Raw genomic sequence first — 17055 nt, 5'->3', positions numbered from 1 at the left:
TGTGTTTATTGACTTAATTATTATTTGTTAGGTATGCCATGTCATGCATCATGAATATAACTCAGATCATGTAGTTTGATAGCTTTTACTTCTTTGCATTAGTTGCATGTGAATTAGGATGCATTGGCATGTTGCATTGCATTGACACTTTACTTGGAACTGTATAAATGATGATGATGTACTGGTTAACTTACAATTACTCTATTTGTACATATGTCATCATGTTAGACTGCATATGGTTAGGATTGACATAGCCCAATACTACGTCCCTTACCAACAGGGGAGAGGTGTTGGATAACCCATGGTAGGTCCGAAGCGATGATTCTGGAATGCCATTCACTGTCCCATTACCGAAGAACATTACAGGTGTGGGAACAAACAGTAGGATTAGTCACTGGGGGTCCGTTAGCGTCAGATGTTTGATGCCTGAGCTGCCGGGTCTCCACCGTAGTAGAATGGTTTCGCTCGGGTGACCGACGTCTGGTTATGTGTTTCCGGGACCGAGGCTAGCATTCTATTACAGTAGTACTTATACCTCATGTGACTTAGTATCCATATTAGGAGCATGCTTATTTTAGGTCATTCATCATGGACTATCTATATGTGCTTGCATGTTTTTTCCTTGCTGGGCTCAGTGGAGCTCACCCCCGTGGATATCCCTATTTTTCAGATGATATCACTGCTGCTGTCGCCGAAGTTTCTGTGGGAGTCTCTTCTGCTCAGGACACTCCTTCAGCTCTTGGAGTTGATACTCCTCTTGTGGTGGAGCACGATGTCTCGTGCTCGTGTGACGATTGCGCATTCTCCTAAACTGCCTGACAAACCAAGCTACTTCCTTTCTTTTTGTTTGTTATAACACTTTTGTATATAGACCATTGTAGATATGTCTTTTGGTTCTAAACTACTGTGTGGGATAGTCTTGTAACTCAGTTTCACTTTTATATATATATAACTGTTTTATCATTAGCTTCCTTTATTACTGCCTTATCTCTATATTTAAATTGCTTTCGCTACGTTTAAATTTTGTATTGTGATAATGGTTATAAATAGGGTATTGCACTTGCGATCCTAGTGGGTTGTTTGAATGTCAAAGACATCCAGTCACACTTGGCCCTTATAAACCGGGCCGAGGTGTGACATGGTCTGTGTGCGTGTACCATTACTGGCGTGGGCTCCAAAGTAGCAACTGAGGTTACATTGCGGTGATAAGATAAGTGATATGCGATGTATTTCGTGAGTTGTTGCAATAGCATTGACTTAGTGACTTAGACTGTTTGCTAGGTGGCAATATGTTAATTAATTATGCATCATGGACTATGTGTTATTGTTTGCGTGTTCCCTATCCCCTCACTAGGCTCAGTGGAGCTTACCCTTCTTTGTGTACACCTTTTTAGATGTGATTGCAGATGGTTTTGTAGTGAACCTTGAGGTTCATTCTTCAAAGTATGACTCCATTGGTACTGAGAACCCAGAGTCGGTGACCGAGGATCACGGGGATGGGTGCCCTTGTGATGATTGTGCCTACAGGGCATATTGATTCAAGGAGTTGCTCTTCTTTTGTCTTCCTTTTTGGTCATACCTTTTGATGTATACAGTCGTACTGTTATACATATTTTTTAGTTATTAAATGGTTAATCGAGATAAGCTGTAATAACTTTACTATTCATAACTTAGACGATTGAACATTTTGTAACTATTATTCAATGCTTATGCAACTCTTTTATTGATGAAATATATTATTTCTTCGTTCCGCACTCTGATATTTATGAGATTCATATATTAGTTTGATTGTGATTCAAGCCACTGCATTCGAGATCCTGGTGATGTTGTAGGATGACATGTGTCGTCCTAGTTATACCCCGAGTTTATTATTATTTTACCCCTTGTGGGGATGGGGGTGTGACAAGAGGAGTGCTCATCTGTTGCTTCATTTCTGTTTTTCACTTTTTCTTATGATGCACCAGGGAAAACCTTTAATAGCACAAGGGGTAAGGAGAATCTTTTTGTTTCCTATCTACACTATGTGGAAGATACAATGTTCTTTTAAAGGACCAGAGTGAGCAGGTAGTGGGTCTAGGGTGAAGGAAAAGAAGAATTCAATCATTAGTTCTGCAGAGTATGATGAAGAGGAGTTGATTGAGGAGACTGGTATTGTGTTGTGACCTTGGGTCTTTGCCATTCTTCTACTTGAATAGCCCAATTGGAATCAACGCAAGATCTTCATCTATTTGGATATTGGTGTTGGAACTTGGAACTTGGAACACATATAAAGAATATCTCTCTTCAAGAGCCCTACAAGAGGGAAACTCACTTTTAACAATAGCACCTTAGATAGAATGCATATCTATATGGTCTCTGTTGCAAGTCCTAATCTTGGTTGCAAAAAGAATGGAGAAATTGTTGAAGGATGTTGGGAGAAAGGGAAAGCAAAGAAATTCCAATTAGTCAAATCAAAAACAGGTATGCAGGACAAAAGTAGGAGTTTGTGCTAGGGTTGGTGAAGCCAATGAACGGAACTCTTCTTACTAAATGGCTAGGGCTATTTATTAAGAAAGTATTTGTTTCTCGCGAAAGTGTCATTGTGGAAAAGTATGGGGTGGTCCTGGTGGATGGGAAGGTAGTGAAGCTAGTAGTATGGAATTGGGATGTTGAGTTGAGAAATATAATGAATAACTTGGGAAATTTTTGCAGATGGGCAGTGGAAAGACCTAAAGAGGGTTCATTTTTGGGAAGATTGATGTAATATGGGTACAAGAGTAGAATTGTCAATAGGGGTAATTCTGTCTTGTAACCATTCTAGAATGTTCTCCTTTTGGTTATAAATAAAGCTGGCTGTGTCTCATTAGACACAAGTCATATTTTCCCCAAATCCATCAAATATAGATGGCTAGAAGAGTGTGTTGGGGTAGTTGTGTCCAGGATTATGCGATCTAACGGAAAAATAAGCTGATCGCAATTAATATTTTTTTTTAATAAACATTAATAGATTTTTTTTATAGCAGGAAATTGGAGAGATTTAAAATTGTAAAAAAGAAAAAAGAACTATACCAAAGAGTATGTTAATGTATACATTGACGCTGCCCCTCCCTATTAGTTCGAGCTTTTAGGTGAAATGGTAGCGAACAAGGTATCAAAGCAGGAAAGTCGAGTATTTCACTCCTATGAAGTGCAAAAATCGGGTAAGGGCCGACACTTCTTCTCCCTCGGTGCCGCGTGAAGAAATTCCACGTGAGCTCCACGTGCAAAGACCATGGGATCTTGGCCTGCACGTGCGGGGGAGTGTTAATGTATACATTAACGATGCCCTTCCCTAACAGTTCGAGCATTTAGGTGAAACGGTAGCAAACAGAGTAACCCAAAACCATACACCAAAGAATCTAAAAGTAAGACTTATTGATCAGCTTGGTTGTTTAAGAATGATCTCCCACCACTCATAGAGAAGAAGAGCTTAAGGACTTCTGTCTAGATAAAATACCAACCAGATTGAGCAAATCTGTAAGAGAGCAAAGCTCTGCTGTATTGATAAAATGAGAGAAAACAAAATGGTTAAATTGGCTAATACACAGTTTATAACCATAATCCAAATCTCTTCTGAAGTATTCAACCCTAGCCGAGCCATTCCGTTGATGATATTGCCAGCCAAAACCAATACAGAAAGAAATCTGTTCTGAGAGCAAAAGGAGAGAGAGAGAGAGAGATTCAAACTAATGTCGGATAGGATTGAAGGCTCAACCAGTCCCAAAACAGGATCTGAAATCAGGGGGGGTGAATTAGGTTAATGGAAATAGGGCTGGAACGCTCAATGGGTTAAGGGGTTAGTCTAGGGTTAGGGTAAGGTGATTGAATGAGACTGAAACAGTACGGGACTAAAAGGGTTAAACAAAATTCAGTAAAACAGCAGGTTTCCACTCTGCCGATTTCACTAAAAGGCCAGGAAAAGTGAGTTTGGGCAGAATTGAAGAGAAATCCAATAGCAGCCAATCTGCTGGGCAGATGAGGCTGAAACTTGGATCAAGTGGGGATCCTGGAGGGGAGAAGGCGTGCTCAAAAGATGGGAGAAAGGTGACGGTTGGATTGAGCAAGGGAAGGGTGTAATGGAATTACAAGGTTAGGCTGAACATAGAAAGTAACCTGAGAATGAAGGTCTGAGTAGCAGCAGGGAGTCTCGGTTGATGGGACAAGCCTTCTAATGGCTTAACAGCTTGTAGGAGATGAAGAAGAGCAACTGGAAGAGACTTCCTGGGCTTCCCACCACAAGGAGTCAGCTAGATCATACACTAGATCCTTGTCCAAGGATCAAAGGATCAAACACCAAGGGAAAACTTCAGTAGAAGCAAACTTGCATAGTAGCAGTAGTTGACTATCAAAATCATGGGCTGCTTACCCCTCCTGGGCTGCTTTTATGAACTGAAATAAAGAGAGCAAGGATTCAAAATTGGAAAGTCTCAAAATTAGAAACTTCCAATTTTGGACCTTCCTTGAGTTACAATACACTACCAGCCCAATTAAATAGAGGCTAATGTGAGACTGACTATTCTACTAACAACTTAAATAAATAAAAGACTCAACTAAACTATGGGACCACCACTTAAATTAGACCAGCTGAACCAACCGGTTCACTGGTTCATTACAAGACTCAACAAATAAAACATAAAACAACCCAGTGGAATCGTGGGCTACTGCTGGACATTAGCCTACTCAAAATCGTGGCTGGCTGCCAAGGTAGGCAGCAGCCTTCTTCTTTTTCTTCCTTGAGTACACCCTTGGTTCTGCATCACGAACCCTCAATAGTTCTGAATACTTCTTGTGCCTTCATTGACCAAATCACACTCAGGGACATGGGAGCCTCAGCTCATGCATCAGTTTACCGAAATCACCCTCGCTCTCCCACTTCCTTCTATTCAAAAGACAACCTCTTAAAACATTACTTATTAAGGGCAAAATAGTCCAAGTGTCCAACTACTAAAAGAAATAAAAACACAGCAGTAAAGATTAAAGGGATAACTGAAATAACACACGTGGGCCATGGCTATGGTGTCCTAGTCATATACTAGCACTTTTTTGTTGTACTAGATTCTGCTTTGAACAAACCAGACTTAAAAAACAACCATAGTTGTCAAGGCGGCAAGGCAACCTAAGGCGGTGGAGGGGTGCCTAAGCGCTTAGTCGACAAGGCACCCGCCTAGGCATTGCCTAGATGACCAAGGCGCCCAAGTGTATTTTTTATTTCGCCTCTTTTCTAACATTATTAGTATGTTACAATATGTACCTTACATCATCAAAGATCAACATTAAGCCACATTAAGTCATAAAAAATCAAAATTAAGCAACATCAAGTCATCAAAAAACAACATTAAGTCATATCAAGTAATCAAAAATCAATATTAAGCCACATAAAGTCATCAAAAATCAACATAGAACTAGAAGATAGTAGAACTGAAGAAGCAAACTATTGGAAGTTTGAAACAATCAAAACATACATTTGGTTTATACTATTCTTAGAAAATATGATCTTATCAATAAATAATTAAATTGTTCTCGATTTAGAGAAATGTTCTTGTTCTCTAAGGAGTTTGACTGATCAAATGATTTTATTTTTACATGAGACTTTTTGTATTAGGTAGAACACAAAAACAGCTTTCCAACAAATCCAAGATTGCTTAAATCTGATTTATATTGAAGGAGTTATGGTCCAGTCAAACATTCTTTGGTGTGCGATAATGCTGTCAAAATTGCTCTAAATGAAAATATTTTTTTAGATATCAACACAAATGAATATTTTATCACACTTTGGGTTTTTAGTTGTTTTACAATATTAAGATTTATGGAATTTTTAGATTTGAGAAAACCCCAGCATTAGAAAGTTGAAAATTTCACCTACCGCCAAAAATCTATTTTGTTCTTGAATTGGGGGGTTGACTTTTTATCCTTTTGGAATTTATTTTTTAACTATTTTTATTGGATTCAAATAGGGGGTATTTGCTTATTCATGAATAATATCTTAAGTAAATGAAATAAAAACATTTACTTAAATGATATTTGGCATAAATAAGTGTCAAAACCTGGTCTGATACAAATTAAACCAGTGCCATGGTTCAAAATCTCGCGATATATCGCCGATATTTTGGTATATTTCGGATATCTCGAAACTACCGAAACGAGATGACCATACGAAATGAAAAAAGTCCAAATTTCAGTATATTACGTGAAATTTCGGTATATTACTTAAAAAATGTGTATTTAACTATTTATACATCAGGGTCCGACCGTATACTGTCAATCAAGGGTGCAAACCCAAAACACCACTTTGAGTTCATTTTTTTGCAATATGAAGGTTTAAATGTGTTTATTTAGCTTAAATAAGGGTGTATATGAACTATCAGGCCTTAATATGGCCAAAACCCCACCGAGATGGACTGCCGAAATATGGCAGAAAAAATACCATATTTCAGCGAAATTTCGGATATTTCGGAAATCTCGACCTGCTCGAAATGGCGAGACGAGATGAGATCTTGAACTATGACCAATGCAAGGCGCCCTGCACTAAGGCAACAGTAGCCTAGGCCCCCTAGAGATCCGCTTGGACGCCTTGACAACTATGAAAACAACATTGTAGCTCAAGATTCCAACCTGGAGAGAGAAAAATAGAGATGTAAACAGCTGCAAGTTCTAGTAATGGTAAGTTTTGGACTAGAAATAGAGACCCCATCCTGCCATTCTACCTGTTGGGAAGACTAGAGAAATAAAGAAAGCATAACAATAAACCAACCAAACAAATAAATCTAGACGTATCTTAAGACGGCCTCCCAAAGTTCCTTCAGCAGATATGTCAATCCAGTCCACCACATTTAAAACCCAGAAATTAGCAATCAACTGAGAGTCCCCTTTTGTCAGATTAAACTCTTAAATAAAACAACACTTGGAACCCTTTATTTAGAAGAAATTTACTTCTAGGAGAAAAAAGCATATAGCTTTTTGAGACAATATATGAGTATAACTTTCCGCTGGCTAAAATGGATAGGGACAAGGACCCAGCAGCGCCTATTTCAGACCATTGCCATAATGCAACTTTCCTTTTTTTTTGGTGAATAAAATTCATTACCAAAACCCCACAGACAGGGGAGGAAGAAAAAGGGGGGGGGGGGGGAGAATACACAGGGGAAAGAGAAGGGGGAAGGGAACTATACAAAACACAAGCCACAAACTTAGGGAGCCTGGCTAGAAGAACGAAAGAGAGAAGAATCTAAGCCCCATGTAACAACAATGTGCCTGTTCCATTGGGAGTCTATAAGGGATCTATGGGGAAGCAAATGAAGTCTAGAACTAACATAAAAAAAGATGGCTTTCCAAATCATGTCAACCGCTCCATCCAGATGTGAGAGATAACAGCCCCGAACACAAGCTTGCCAACAATGTCACAAATAGAGCTACCAGAAAAGAACATATCGAGCCAAAGCCACTCCCAGGTGAAGGGAAGGGGCCGTCTGCTAAAGGGCTTTTTCCAAATAGAGGAGGCTAGGGGGCAAGAAAAGAAAAGAAAAGGTGGTCAACATCCTCAAGGCCATTCCAGTAAAGGATACAAGAGGGGGAGACAGAGATGTGGCAGTGTATGAGGAAGGCTTGGGTGGGGAGGCAAAGCTTTAGGGTTCTCCAGACATTGAAAGAGTGCCTAGCAAGGTTTAAACTATCGGTATCGAGTATCATATCGGAAGGTGGTTTTAAGAGACGTATCGTATCGTATCGTATCAAAGAGACGCAAGATATACATGGAAATGTTTAGGACAAATGCGGAATACAATTTTGAAGCATAAAACACTATAAAAATAAGTAATATGTAAAATACAGTTTATAAGAGATGTATCAAGTGTATTGATCAGTATCAACCATATTGGGACACGAATTGACCCTATACAGTTGATACTTTTTTTAGGTATCGTATCGTTTCGTATCATATCGGTACCCTAAAAATAAGATACGTGTCAGTTAGTATCGGAGGGTACGTTAAGAGACTTAAAACCTTGGTGCCTAGGTATGTGGCCTTTGAACCAAACAAGATTACGCCAGGAGACATATGGGCCATGGGATCTAACAAAATCCCAAACAGAGCAGGAGCTAAAAATACCATTGCGGGAGGGGAGCCAGGTTACTTTGTCCGCGTGAGAGGGGTGGGGAGGGGGGAGGAGGGGAGAGAGGCCCAGACTTGAGTGAGACCAGGGGCGACCAGGAGCCATGAGAGATAATTAATGAGAGAGGGGCTGATTTGGGGATACTAGAAGAGTAGACTCCTCGGGCACCTAAGAGATTGAAAAGGACTCCAAAAGGGTGCCAAGGATCAAGCCAGAGGGATATGGATGTACCATTAGCAATCACTGATGAAGTGGCAATAAGGGTAAGGAGACGAAGGAGAAGGATTTTGCACCAGACCCAGGAGGGATCCGCAGGCTGGGGAACAGTCCAAATGGAATCAGATTTGTGGAGGTAAGAGTATACCCAATTGGCCCAAATAGAATCCTGTTTGGAGGAGATTTGCCAGATCAGCTTGAGCAGGCCAGCAATATTGTAATCACGGATACGACGGATGCCAAGGATTCCTTCAGATTTGGGCCGGCAGATTGATGCCCAGCTAATCGGGTCGACGAATGTAGAGGACTCTTAACCTTTCCAAAGGAAAGCACAGAAGAGAGCTTCCATACCTTTGATTGCGGATTGCGGAAGCCCATAGATACCACACCAATAGATGTAAGAGGGTTGGAGAACGGATTTGACCAGGACAATACTACCCCCGCATAGGAAAGGAGATTTAATGCAACTTTAACATGTGAGTTGGAAGCATGGTATAAAATCTCGCGATATTTCGGCGATATATCGCCACATTTCGTAAATCTCGACATGTCCGAGATACGAAACACTTCCGAAACCAAAAAATACAATATCTCGTCGATATATCGTGAGATATCGACGATATATCGTGGATCTCACGATATATCGCGAGATATTGAAAAAGTGACAAATAGTGTCACACTAGGGCCCCTTTTATACCATATTTCGCAGCTCTTGGTCGATATTTCGACCGAGAGCGGCTGAAAATCTATTTTTCTCTCTTCTTCCTCATTTTTTGCTTTTCTTCCTCCCTTCCAAGCCTCATCCAAGCATTGTTGAACCTCCTTGTCGCCGGGAAGACGTCGGAGGGTCATCTAAGCTCATCATCCAAGCCTATTTTCATTATTTAAGGTAAATTCTATTTCTCTAAAACTATTTTTTTTTTAAATACTTTGTACAAAAGTTGTTGGATGTTGATGATATTAATATATGTTAGACACCGGAGGCCGATCTACAGCCTCACGGTGTCGAAATTTTTTTCCCATATGTATTTTTTTTAATTTTTTTTCTGATTTTAAAAATTCATTTTCCTACAACTAAAATAGGAAATAATTAGGGGTAATATGACTTAGATGGTAATGAATTAAATATATGTTAGACACCAATGGCCGATCTACGGCTTCACAGTGTCGGATTTATTTTTCTGCTCTTAAATAATTCTTTAAATTTTCGAAAATTAAGAAAAATATATAAAAAATTAAAAAAACAGAAATAAATAAGGAAAAATATGAGTTTTAAGTTTAAAAAATAATGAAAAAATATGAAAGTTATTTCTATATGTTTTGAGATGCATTACATGTATATTATGTTTACTAATTTTTGGTTTTGTTGTGTTAGGTCAATACTTATATTAACATTATATATAAAAAATTGGTTTTAATTATGTGAAAAATATAAGGGTTAGGGGAAAAATATTAAATAACTATACAAGTGTATTAGTAATCTAAAAGTGTCAATTGAAGTGCATCTACATTAAGTTTTTTAATTATTTGTGTTACTTACATTGCAGAAACAAGTATCATTATGGCGGATCGTGACGGACAACGTGCGAAGGGCAAGCAAAAGGTGGGGAAAGTAGCCAACAAAGGGGGCGGAGGGAACAAAGAGAACAGAGGGAACAAGAGAGACCAGCCAGCCAAAGATAGGGTGACATTGCATGGTTACATGGTACTCCTATTGATGGGGATAAGAGAAAATCTATATGTAACTATTGTCACATGCAATTTATGGGAGGTGGGTCCAGAGACTTAAACAACATCTCGATGGAGGATCTAAAGATGTTGTAGGTTGTCATATGGTCCCTACCAAGTAGCCAGGAGATTGGTGATAGTTTGAGGGGAAGAAAGAAGAGGAAGGCGATAAGCAAAGGATAAGAGAACAACTTGAGGATACAGTGAGGAGTTCGATGGGAGGAGGAAGACGATACAATGATGATGATGATGATGATGATGACTCCTCTGATGATGATGACATTGCAGTACCTGATGACATACAAACAGCAGAGGAGTTTAGGCGGACTGTTTCAAGGAGTAGAGTAAGTTTTCAAGATGATCAGCAGAGACAAAGAGTAGGGGGTAGTGGAGGAGCTGGCAGTTCTGGAGGTCCTAGAACTTTGAATCCTTTTAAAAGATCACAAAGTGTGAGGGCAGCCCCAACACCTCTACCAGTACCAGTACCACCATCAACATCTGATCCTAAATTGCATAAGAAGAAAGGAAGCAGTCAACCCAGAATCAAAGGAGCATGGAAGGGGATGAAGGGATTGGTTAAAGAATGAATAGCTAAGTGGATGCTATACCATACCATCCCAGCAAACACTGCACAAAGCCCCCATTATGATACCATGATAGATACCATTGCAGAGGCTGGCCCAGGATTCAAGGGCCCCACCCCATATAAGGTAATGAATGTTTATCTACCTCAACAAAAGAGTGAGATTGATGAGTACATTAGTGAGATGAGGAATATGTGGGAGACATATGGGATGACTATAATGGCAGATGGATGGACTAGGGCTACAAGAAAGTCCATCATCAATTTCATGGTTTATTGTGATGGGAGGACAGTGTTCCTCAAATCTGTGGATGCATCCAAAGAGATAAATGATGCAAAATATATTTACTGATTGTTAAAGGAAGTAGTGGAAAAAGATGTGGGTATTGAGAATGTTGTCCAGTTGTAGCACGGACAATGGAAGTAACTTCAAGCTGGCCGGTGAGAAGATGATGAACAATAGTAAGTACCGGCTCTTCTGGACTCCTTGTGCAGCCCATTGCATTGACTTAACACTAAAAGATATGGAAAAGTTAAAGTTGATGAAGGCTGTGGTTGAAAGTGCAAGACAAGTCACCAACTTTGTATACAACCACTCCTATGCACTCAATCTATTGAGGGAAAAATGTGGGGGTGACTTGGTTAGGCCTGGCATCACAAGATTTGCCACCAACTACATTGCCCTCAAAAGCATTGAGACAAAGAAGGCTGGGCTGCGAAGCATGTTTGCTTCTGAGGAGTGGTTTGAATGGAAGGGTTCCAAGACTGCAAATGGGAGGGAAGCACAAGCAACGATGTCATCTGAGGACTTCTGGACCAAACTAAGCAAAGTGGTGAAAGTTTTAGAGCCGTAGTTAAAGTTCTACATGTTGCTGACTCTGCTCTCAAGGGCCCAACCATGCCAGTCCTATATCTTTGCAATAGACTTGATGAAAGATAGTGTCTATAGTGTGGCTCCTCACGATGTGCAAACACTTCTTAGATATCATAAATGCTCATTGGGAGAATCAACTTATGCATCCACCGCATAAGGTCAAGTAAATTTGTTTTATGTTTACTAATTCATAGTGATTATTATTTATTAATTACCTATGCATTTGACAATACCTCTATTCTATATGTCATATTTCAGCATACTACTTGAACCCTAAGTATCAATATAACAATAGGCTTGGGTTGGAAACTCAACTTATTGATGCTGTGAAACAAGTAGTGAAGAAGTTGGAGCCAGATGGTGCACTACAAGCACTTTGCAACAATGAGGTGAGTTCATTTGGAAACTCAACTTATTGATGCTTTCAAATAAGTAGTAAAGAAGTACTTACTAATTTTCCACATGGGTGTAGATCAAGGTATTTAGGGATGCATTGGGAAGTTTTGGAACTGAGGCTGCGATACAAGGCAGAGCACGTGGTGATGCTGGTAATTCTTTTAAGTTTTAAATTACATACGTATTGAAATTTGAAAGTTGAAAGTTGAAACAACATTTGACACATGTCTTTTTTGTTGTAAACTTGTAATGCAGCTGAATGGTGGGTGTTGTATGGGGAATCGGCTGAAAACTTAAGAAGAATAGCAATTAAAGTCCTTGCCCAAACATGTTCTGCATCTGGTTGTGAGAGGAACTGGAGTACCTTTGCACTCATTCACTCCAAGAGGCGCAACAGATTGGGGTCTCAACGTTTATCTGACATGGTGTATGTCACTACAACTTGAGGCTGAAACTGCAACACATACGCATGGGACATGAGGGACAGAGGGGCACCATTGATCTAGCTGACATCTTTCAAGTTGACTCAGACGATGAGGACCCTATTGTGGATTCGGTGAGGGATAGAGGTGAGCTAGTGTTGGATGAGGAGGGAGGTAGGCCCGACCCCATGATAGCTTCTGAGATTGGTTGATGTGGACGAGTATATGGTGACGAGGGTCGATACATGCAAGGAAGCCTCACCCATACCATTCCAGCCCACCGGTGGCAATGTTCTTGATGATGAAGACTGGTCTAAGTCCTCAAATGATGATGATGGTGATGATGGTGATCTTGGTGGTGGTGATGGTGATCTTGGTGGTGGTAATCTTGGTGGTGGTGATGTTGGTGGTGGTGATCTTGGTGAAGAATTTGACAAGACGCGAGAGCGTTATGTGGTAGGCCAGGAGGCCCAGGATACGGCACTGTAGAGCCACTCCGATTCACCTGGAGAGACACAGGTTTGATCATGCCACACAAGATACGGACCACGGAGCACGTGCCCCCGCACCCCCACCCTCGAGAGGCCCCTACATACATACAACAAGAAGCGTAGGGGTCGACAAACACAGTTGCAACCTAATCACATGGACATTGATAACCTATCTAGCTCTGTTGGTGGTTTGAGTATGGGTGATAGGGAGGGAGGACCGACTGGACATTGGCGTGCCCCATCTTTTGACGCACATACCTCTCCATTGGCATTGGATTATGGTGCATCAAACCTTACGGTGGATATGGATATGGATCATCATCATATGGGCGTTTAGTGGGGTAGGGGAATACACTACCCCAGTCCCAGGACATCTCGGATCATCTTTTGTAGATAACATCTTTGCATACCCTAGCGGACCTAGCTACCAACCTCACCACCATACATGCAGCCAATGCCATCGCCTCTTGCGCCGGCGCCAACATCATATCACAATGGATCATCTTCTTCATGGATCGGATCGATTGGTAACCCTAGTTTATATCCTAGGATAGGTTACCTACGATATGTTGATGATTCCATTTACGTGACACTTGTGGATGACTACACTCGTTTCTTCTCCGATTCTATACCGTGGTCCACATATGTCCTTCAAACAGAGAGCAATGGACGTCGACTCCAGCGAGGCATGAGTGGGATTGATCCATGGAGGCACAAAACTACTATTAGCGATTTAGCACTTGTAATTTGTAATCGAAGTTGTAATTTCATTGATCTATGAACTTGTGAGTTATGACTTGCGAGTTGCGAGTCTTGTGACTTACTAACTTTGACACTTAGTGTATTGCCTTTAAGGCTTTAAGCGAGTTATTGAATATTATGGAGTTTATGAGAATCATGGTACTCATCAATGTGTATTGGCTTTAACTTGATATGTGAATATGTGATGAAGTTAAATACTATTATTAAATATTAACTGCCTAATCTATGTGTATTTAACTATTTATACATTAGGGTCGGCGACCGTATGTCACTCAAAGGTGCAAGCCCAAAACACCAATTTGACTTCACATTTTTACAATTTTATGGTTTAAATGTGTTTATTAAGCTTAAATAAGGCTGTCCATGAAGTTTATATGGCCAAATACCCCCCGAGATGGACCCCCGAAATATTGCAGAAAAAATGCAATATTTCGGTCATATTTCGCGATATCTCGGATATTTCGGAAAGCTCGGTAGGCCCGAGATACCGATATATCGCGAGATATAGTACTATGGTTGGAAGGTTCCAGTTAAATTGATCACATGTGTGGGGCAGCTGCTGCTACGAAGGTGGAAGCTTTTGCACTGGTGTTAGCTCTTGATAAAGCTTCAACTCTTGAACTGCTTAAAAGGAAAACTGATCTTAATCCTCCTTTAGTTGAAAATACAGGACAGTGCAATGCCTGAATTTGGGGATATGACTTCTCATTAGTTTTATTGACTGACCCACTTTAACAATACAGGTTCTTCTCACTCTTTTTTTTTTTTTTGGAGGTGGGGTGTTGGGGATCAATGTCTGCCATAGTATACGTTATTTTGCTTCTCCCACGATCATTAGCTGTTAGGGTTTGACACTACCCAATGCAATAGGATGTTTGAAATGGTAAATCCTAGTCTATCATGTAACAGAAAGGTTTGTAGGACATTCAAAAAGAATAAAAGTTTCTGGTCTCAGTAGGAGAAATATCTTTTTTGGTCAACGGTCATTGACAAGTTCTAAAACATGGAAGTTCAAGAACGCAAGCGAAAATTCATAAATTGCTACAGGCACATATACACACACGAACACGTGCACGCACATAACTGCAAGCTATAAAGATACCTGTTCTATTGAAGAACTGTCTAACCAAAATGTGTTTTCTGCCTTCTGATTTCCAAACAGTTGGCAGAATATATTTCTGGTGCCACCAACTTGACTAGCCAGACCATTAAGTTTCTTCCACTTCAATTTCAAGAATCTAGCTCCGATCCTTTCATGTGCAAGCATTACCGTATTGTACATAGTGAAAGGATTCCTTCCATTTGCTTTATTTGCTATCAGGTCACCATTAGGCATTTTTCTGAACAGTTGACTTTCATGAGACACCTGCATCCATGCTAAAGAAAGTTTATCTCAAGTAAGAAGCAGAAAAAACAACACTACCATAGGAGGGGGAGAGGAAAAAGAAAAAGAGACAGAAGGTAAACACCGAGCTATCTTCTAGAGAGGGCTCCATTAACTGAGCCAAATATTCCCAGATTGAATGAGGGTTGTTACCCATGGGGTTTCACTCAGACCTGGCTCATGATGAAACCAAGGGCCAGTTATACAACAGGATCCATTCAGGCCCAAAATTTCCAAGTCAAGAGGCTCATAACTGAGACTTGCATCAAAATAAAACTAAGTTAACAAAATGCATCTACATTTATTATATATCTGGACAATCCAAGTGCACCCTAGCATACCTCAGACTTGGTTAGCAAAATAAGCTAAACTGGAGACTCATGCTCAGCTTGCAAGCAACAAAGTTGAGCTCAACTAAGCACACACTAGCATGGCTTGTCGATAGTCTAAGTTTTGGGTTAGAGCCAATAAAGTCCGCACTTAGTAGGGGCTGGATCAAAGTACTGTTCAATTTCCCATACAAGTATACAACAAAACATAGATTGATCATCCCTAAATATCAAATAACAAGTATCTTAGAGCTCAAATGAATTAACCGATAAGTACTGTTATGTGATGACAACCAGCCCAAAATTAGTTTGGATAGATACTGATCAACCCAGGAAGAAATTAGCACAAAAAATGGTCCAAGTTTTGTCTCTCTAGAAATAGCTCCTGTTTACCACTACTGTGAACCTTTCTTTCATTAATTGGGGATGACCTCAACCAGTAATCTTTCGTTATCTTCTTGAAGTTCTCAAATATTTGCCTTCCACAAGAGGTAGCGACACTCTCAGGATGAAACTGAAAATCAAGAAAATACCCCAATATTACTAAAGACAGACAAGTGAAAGTGGAGAAAGTATTGAGCACTGAGCATTCAACATACCTGTACACCATAATGAGGCCTGGCCAAGTGCATAATGCCCATAATGACTTTTTTGTTCTCCATTCCTCTGGAATTCTTGGAAGCCCAAGAGCATAATGTCTTTATATTTTTTGAAAAATAATCAACAGAGATATGTTGATCAGCCTGACTCCCAAAAGCATTGGGAGTAACATTAGACTCCTGGGCCTCAACAAAAGAAAGTGTGTCCCTAGAAGAGGTCCAAGCAATAGGAATGAGTTCATCTGGAAGTGAATCAGCATCTATTACTAGGGAATGATATCGCACAACCTGCAAAAAGTCACAATCCACAGGATTAAGGGTCATTCGTGATTCTCATATTCAACCTATATTTCCACAGGGATTGCAGCCCATAATTGCTGAGGAGCCACTTTAAGTGCTCTCGCTCAAATATGCCTGAAATTTATGATCATCTTACAATATTAACTAGATTGAGAAAAATGATATAGAAGTAATTTTGTGACAAGACAGAAAACTCTCAAGAAATTCACCATGCCATGCAGCTTACACTTTTTTGATCAACTCATATGTTAGGAATTTAAAATTGAGATGCTATTTCCCAACATCTTCTTGAGAAAACAATCTTTACTGTTTGCTATCCTTAACCCTTCAGCAATATATGAGAGGCTAGAGGTTGTAAAAATCATCCATTTTTAATTCTCTTTAACATTAATATAATTGCTTGCAGCACCAATTAATCATATGAAAATATAAAGTTAAAAAAGGATTCTCTTATGCAAAAATCATACAAAATATTCTAAACTTGTTAATTTTTAAAGTTCAAGAATAAGATAGTTTTTCTAAGAGAGTTTCCATCCCTACACACTTCGCTGCATCTAACACCGTTTGTTTCCTTTGAACTCAATGTGGATGAAACCATTCTTTTAATTAAAGTAAAATGTGAACTTCTACAAAGTGAAGTAACAGTTTGTACATGCAAATGCAAAAGGTAAATATGGTCCAGCCATAGAAGAGGTGCTAAAGTAGAAGCTTCCTTGCTGTAATTTTACATCAGTTATACAATTAGCTCCTCAGGTTTTTACCATGAAACCTCCACAAAATCAAAACAGAATGAATGCATTCAGAAATCCCTATCATACCCTCCTGTAGGGTGATTTCTTAAGCTT

General features: G+C 39.8%; 1 protein-coding gene across 3 annotated transcripts in view; it reads right to left on the bottom strand.

Moving 5' to 3' along the window:
* Positions 1-17055, bottom strand: part of LOC122661647 (aminodeoxychorismate synthase, chloroplastic) — a 112904-nt gene that overhangs the window by 68796 nt on the left and 27053 nt on the right. For 2 of the 3 annotated variants that reach the window (XM_043857112.1, XM_043857113.1), the window contains exons 7-9: positions 15911-16198; positions 15705-15825; positions 14701-14975 (exon numbers count right to left, since the gene is read on the bottom strand). In XM_043857112.1, coding sequence (XP_043713047.1) covers positions 14701-14975; positions 15705-15825; positions 15911-16198 — 684 coding nt within the window. The remainder of the gene's footprint in view (positions 1-14700; positions 14976-15704; positions 15826-15910; positions 16199-17055) is intronic. The other variant, XM_043857114.1, reaches the window with a different exon arrangement.

Source organism: Telopea speciosissima, chromosome 5 (assembly GCF_018873765.1).
Source record: "Telopea speciosissima isolate NSW1024214 ecotype Mountain lineage chromosome 5, Tspe_v1, whole genome shotgun sequence".
Classification (NCBI taxonomy): Eukaryota; Viridiplantae; Streptophyta; class Magnoliopsida; order Proteales; family Proteaceae; genus Telopea; species Telopea speciosissima.
This window is presented reverse-complemented; position numbering and strand designations above follow the sequence as displayed.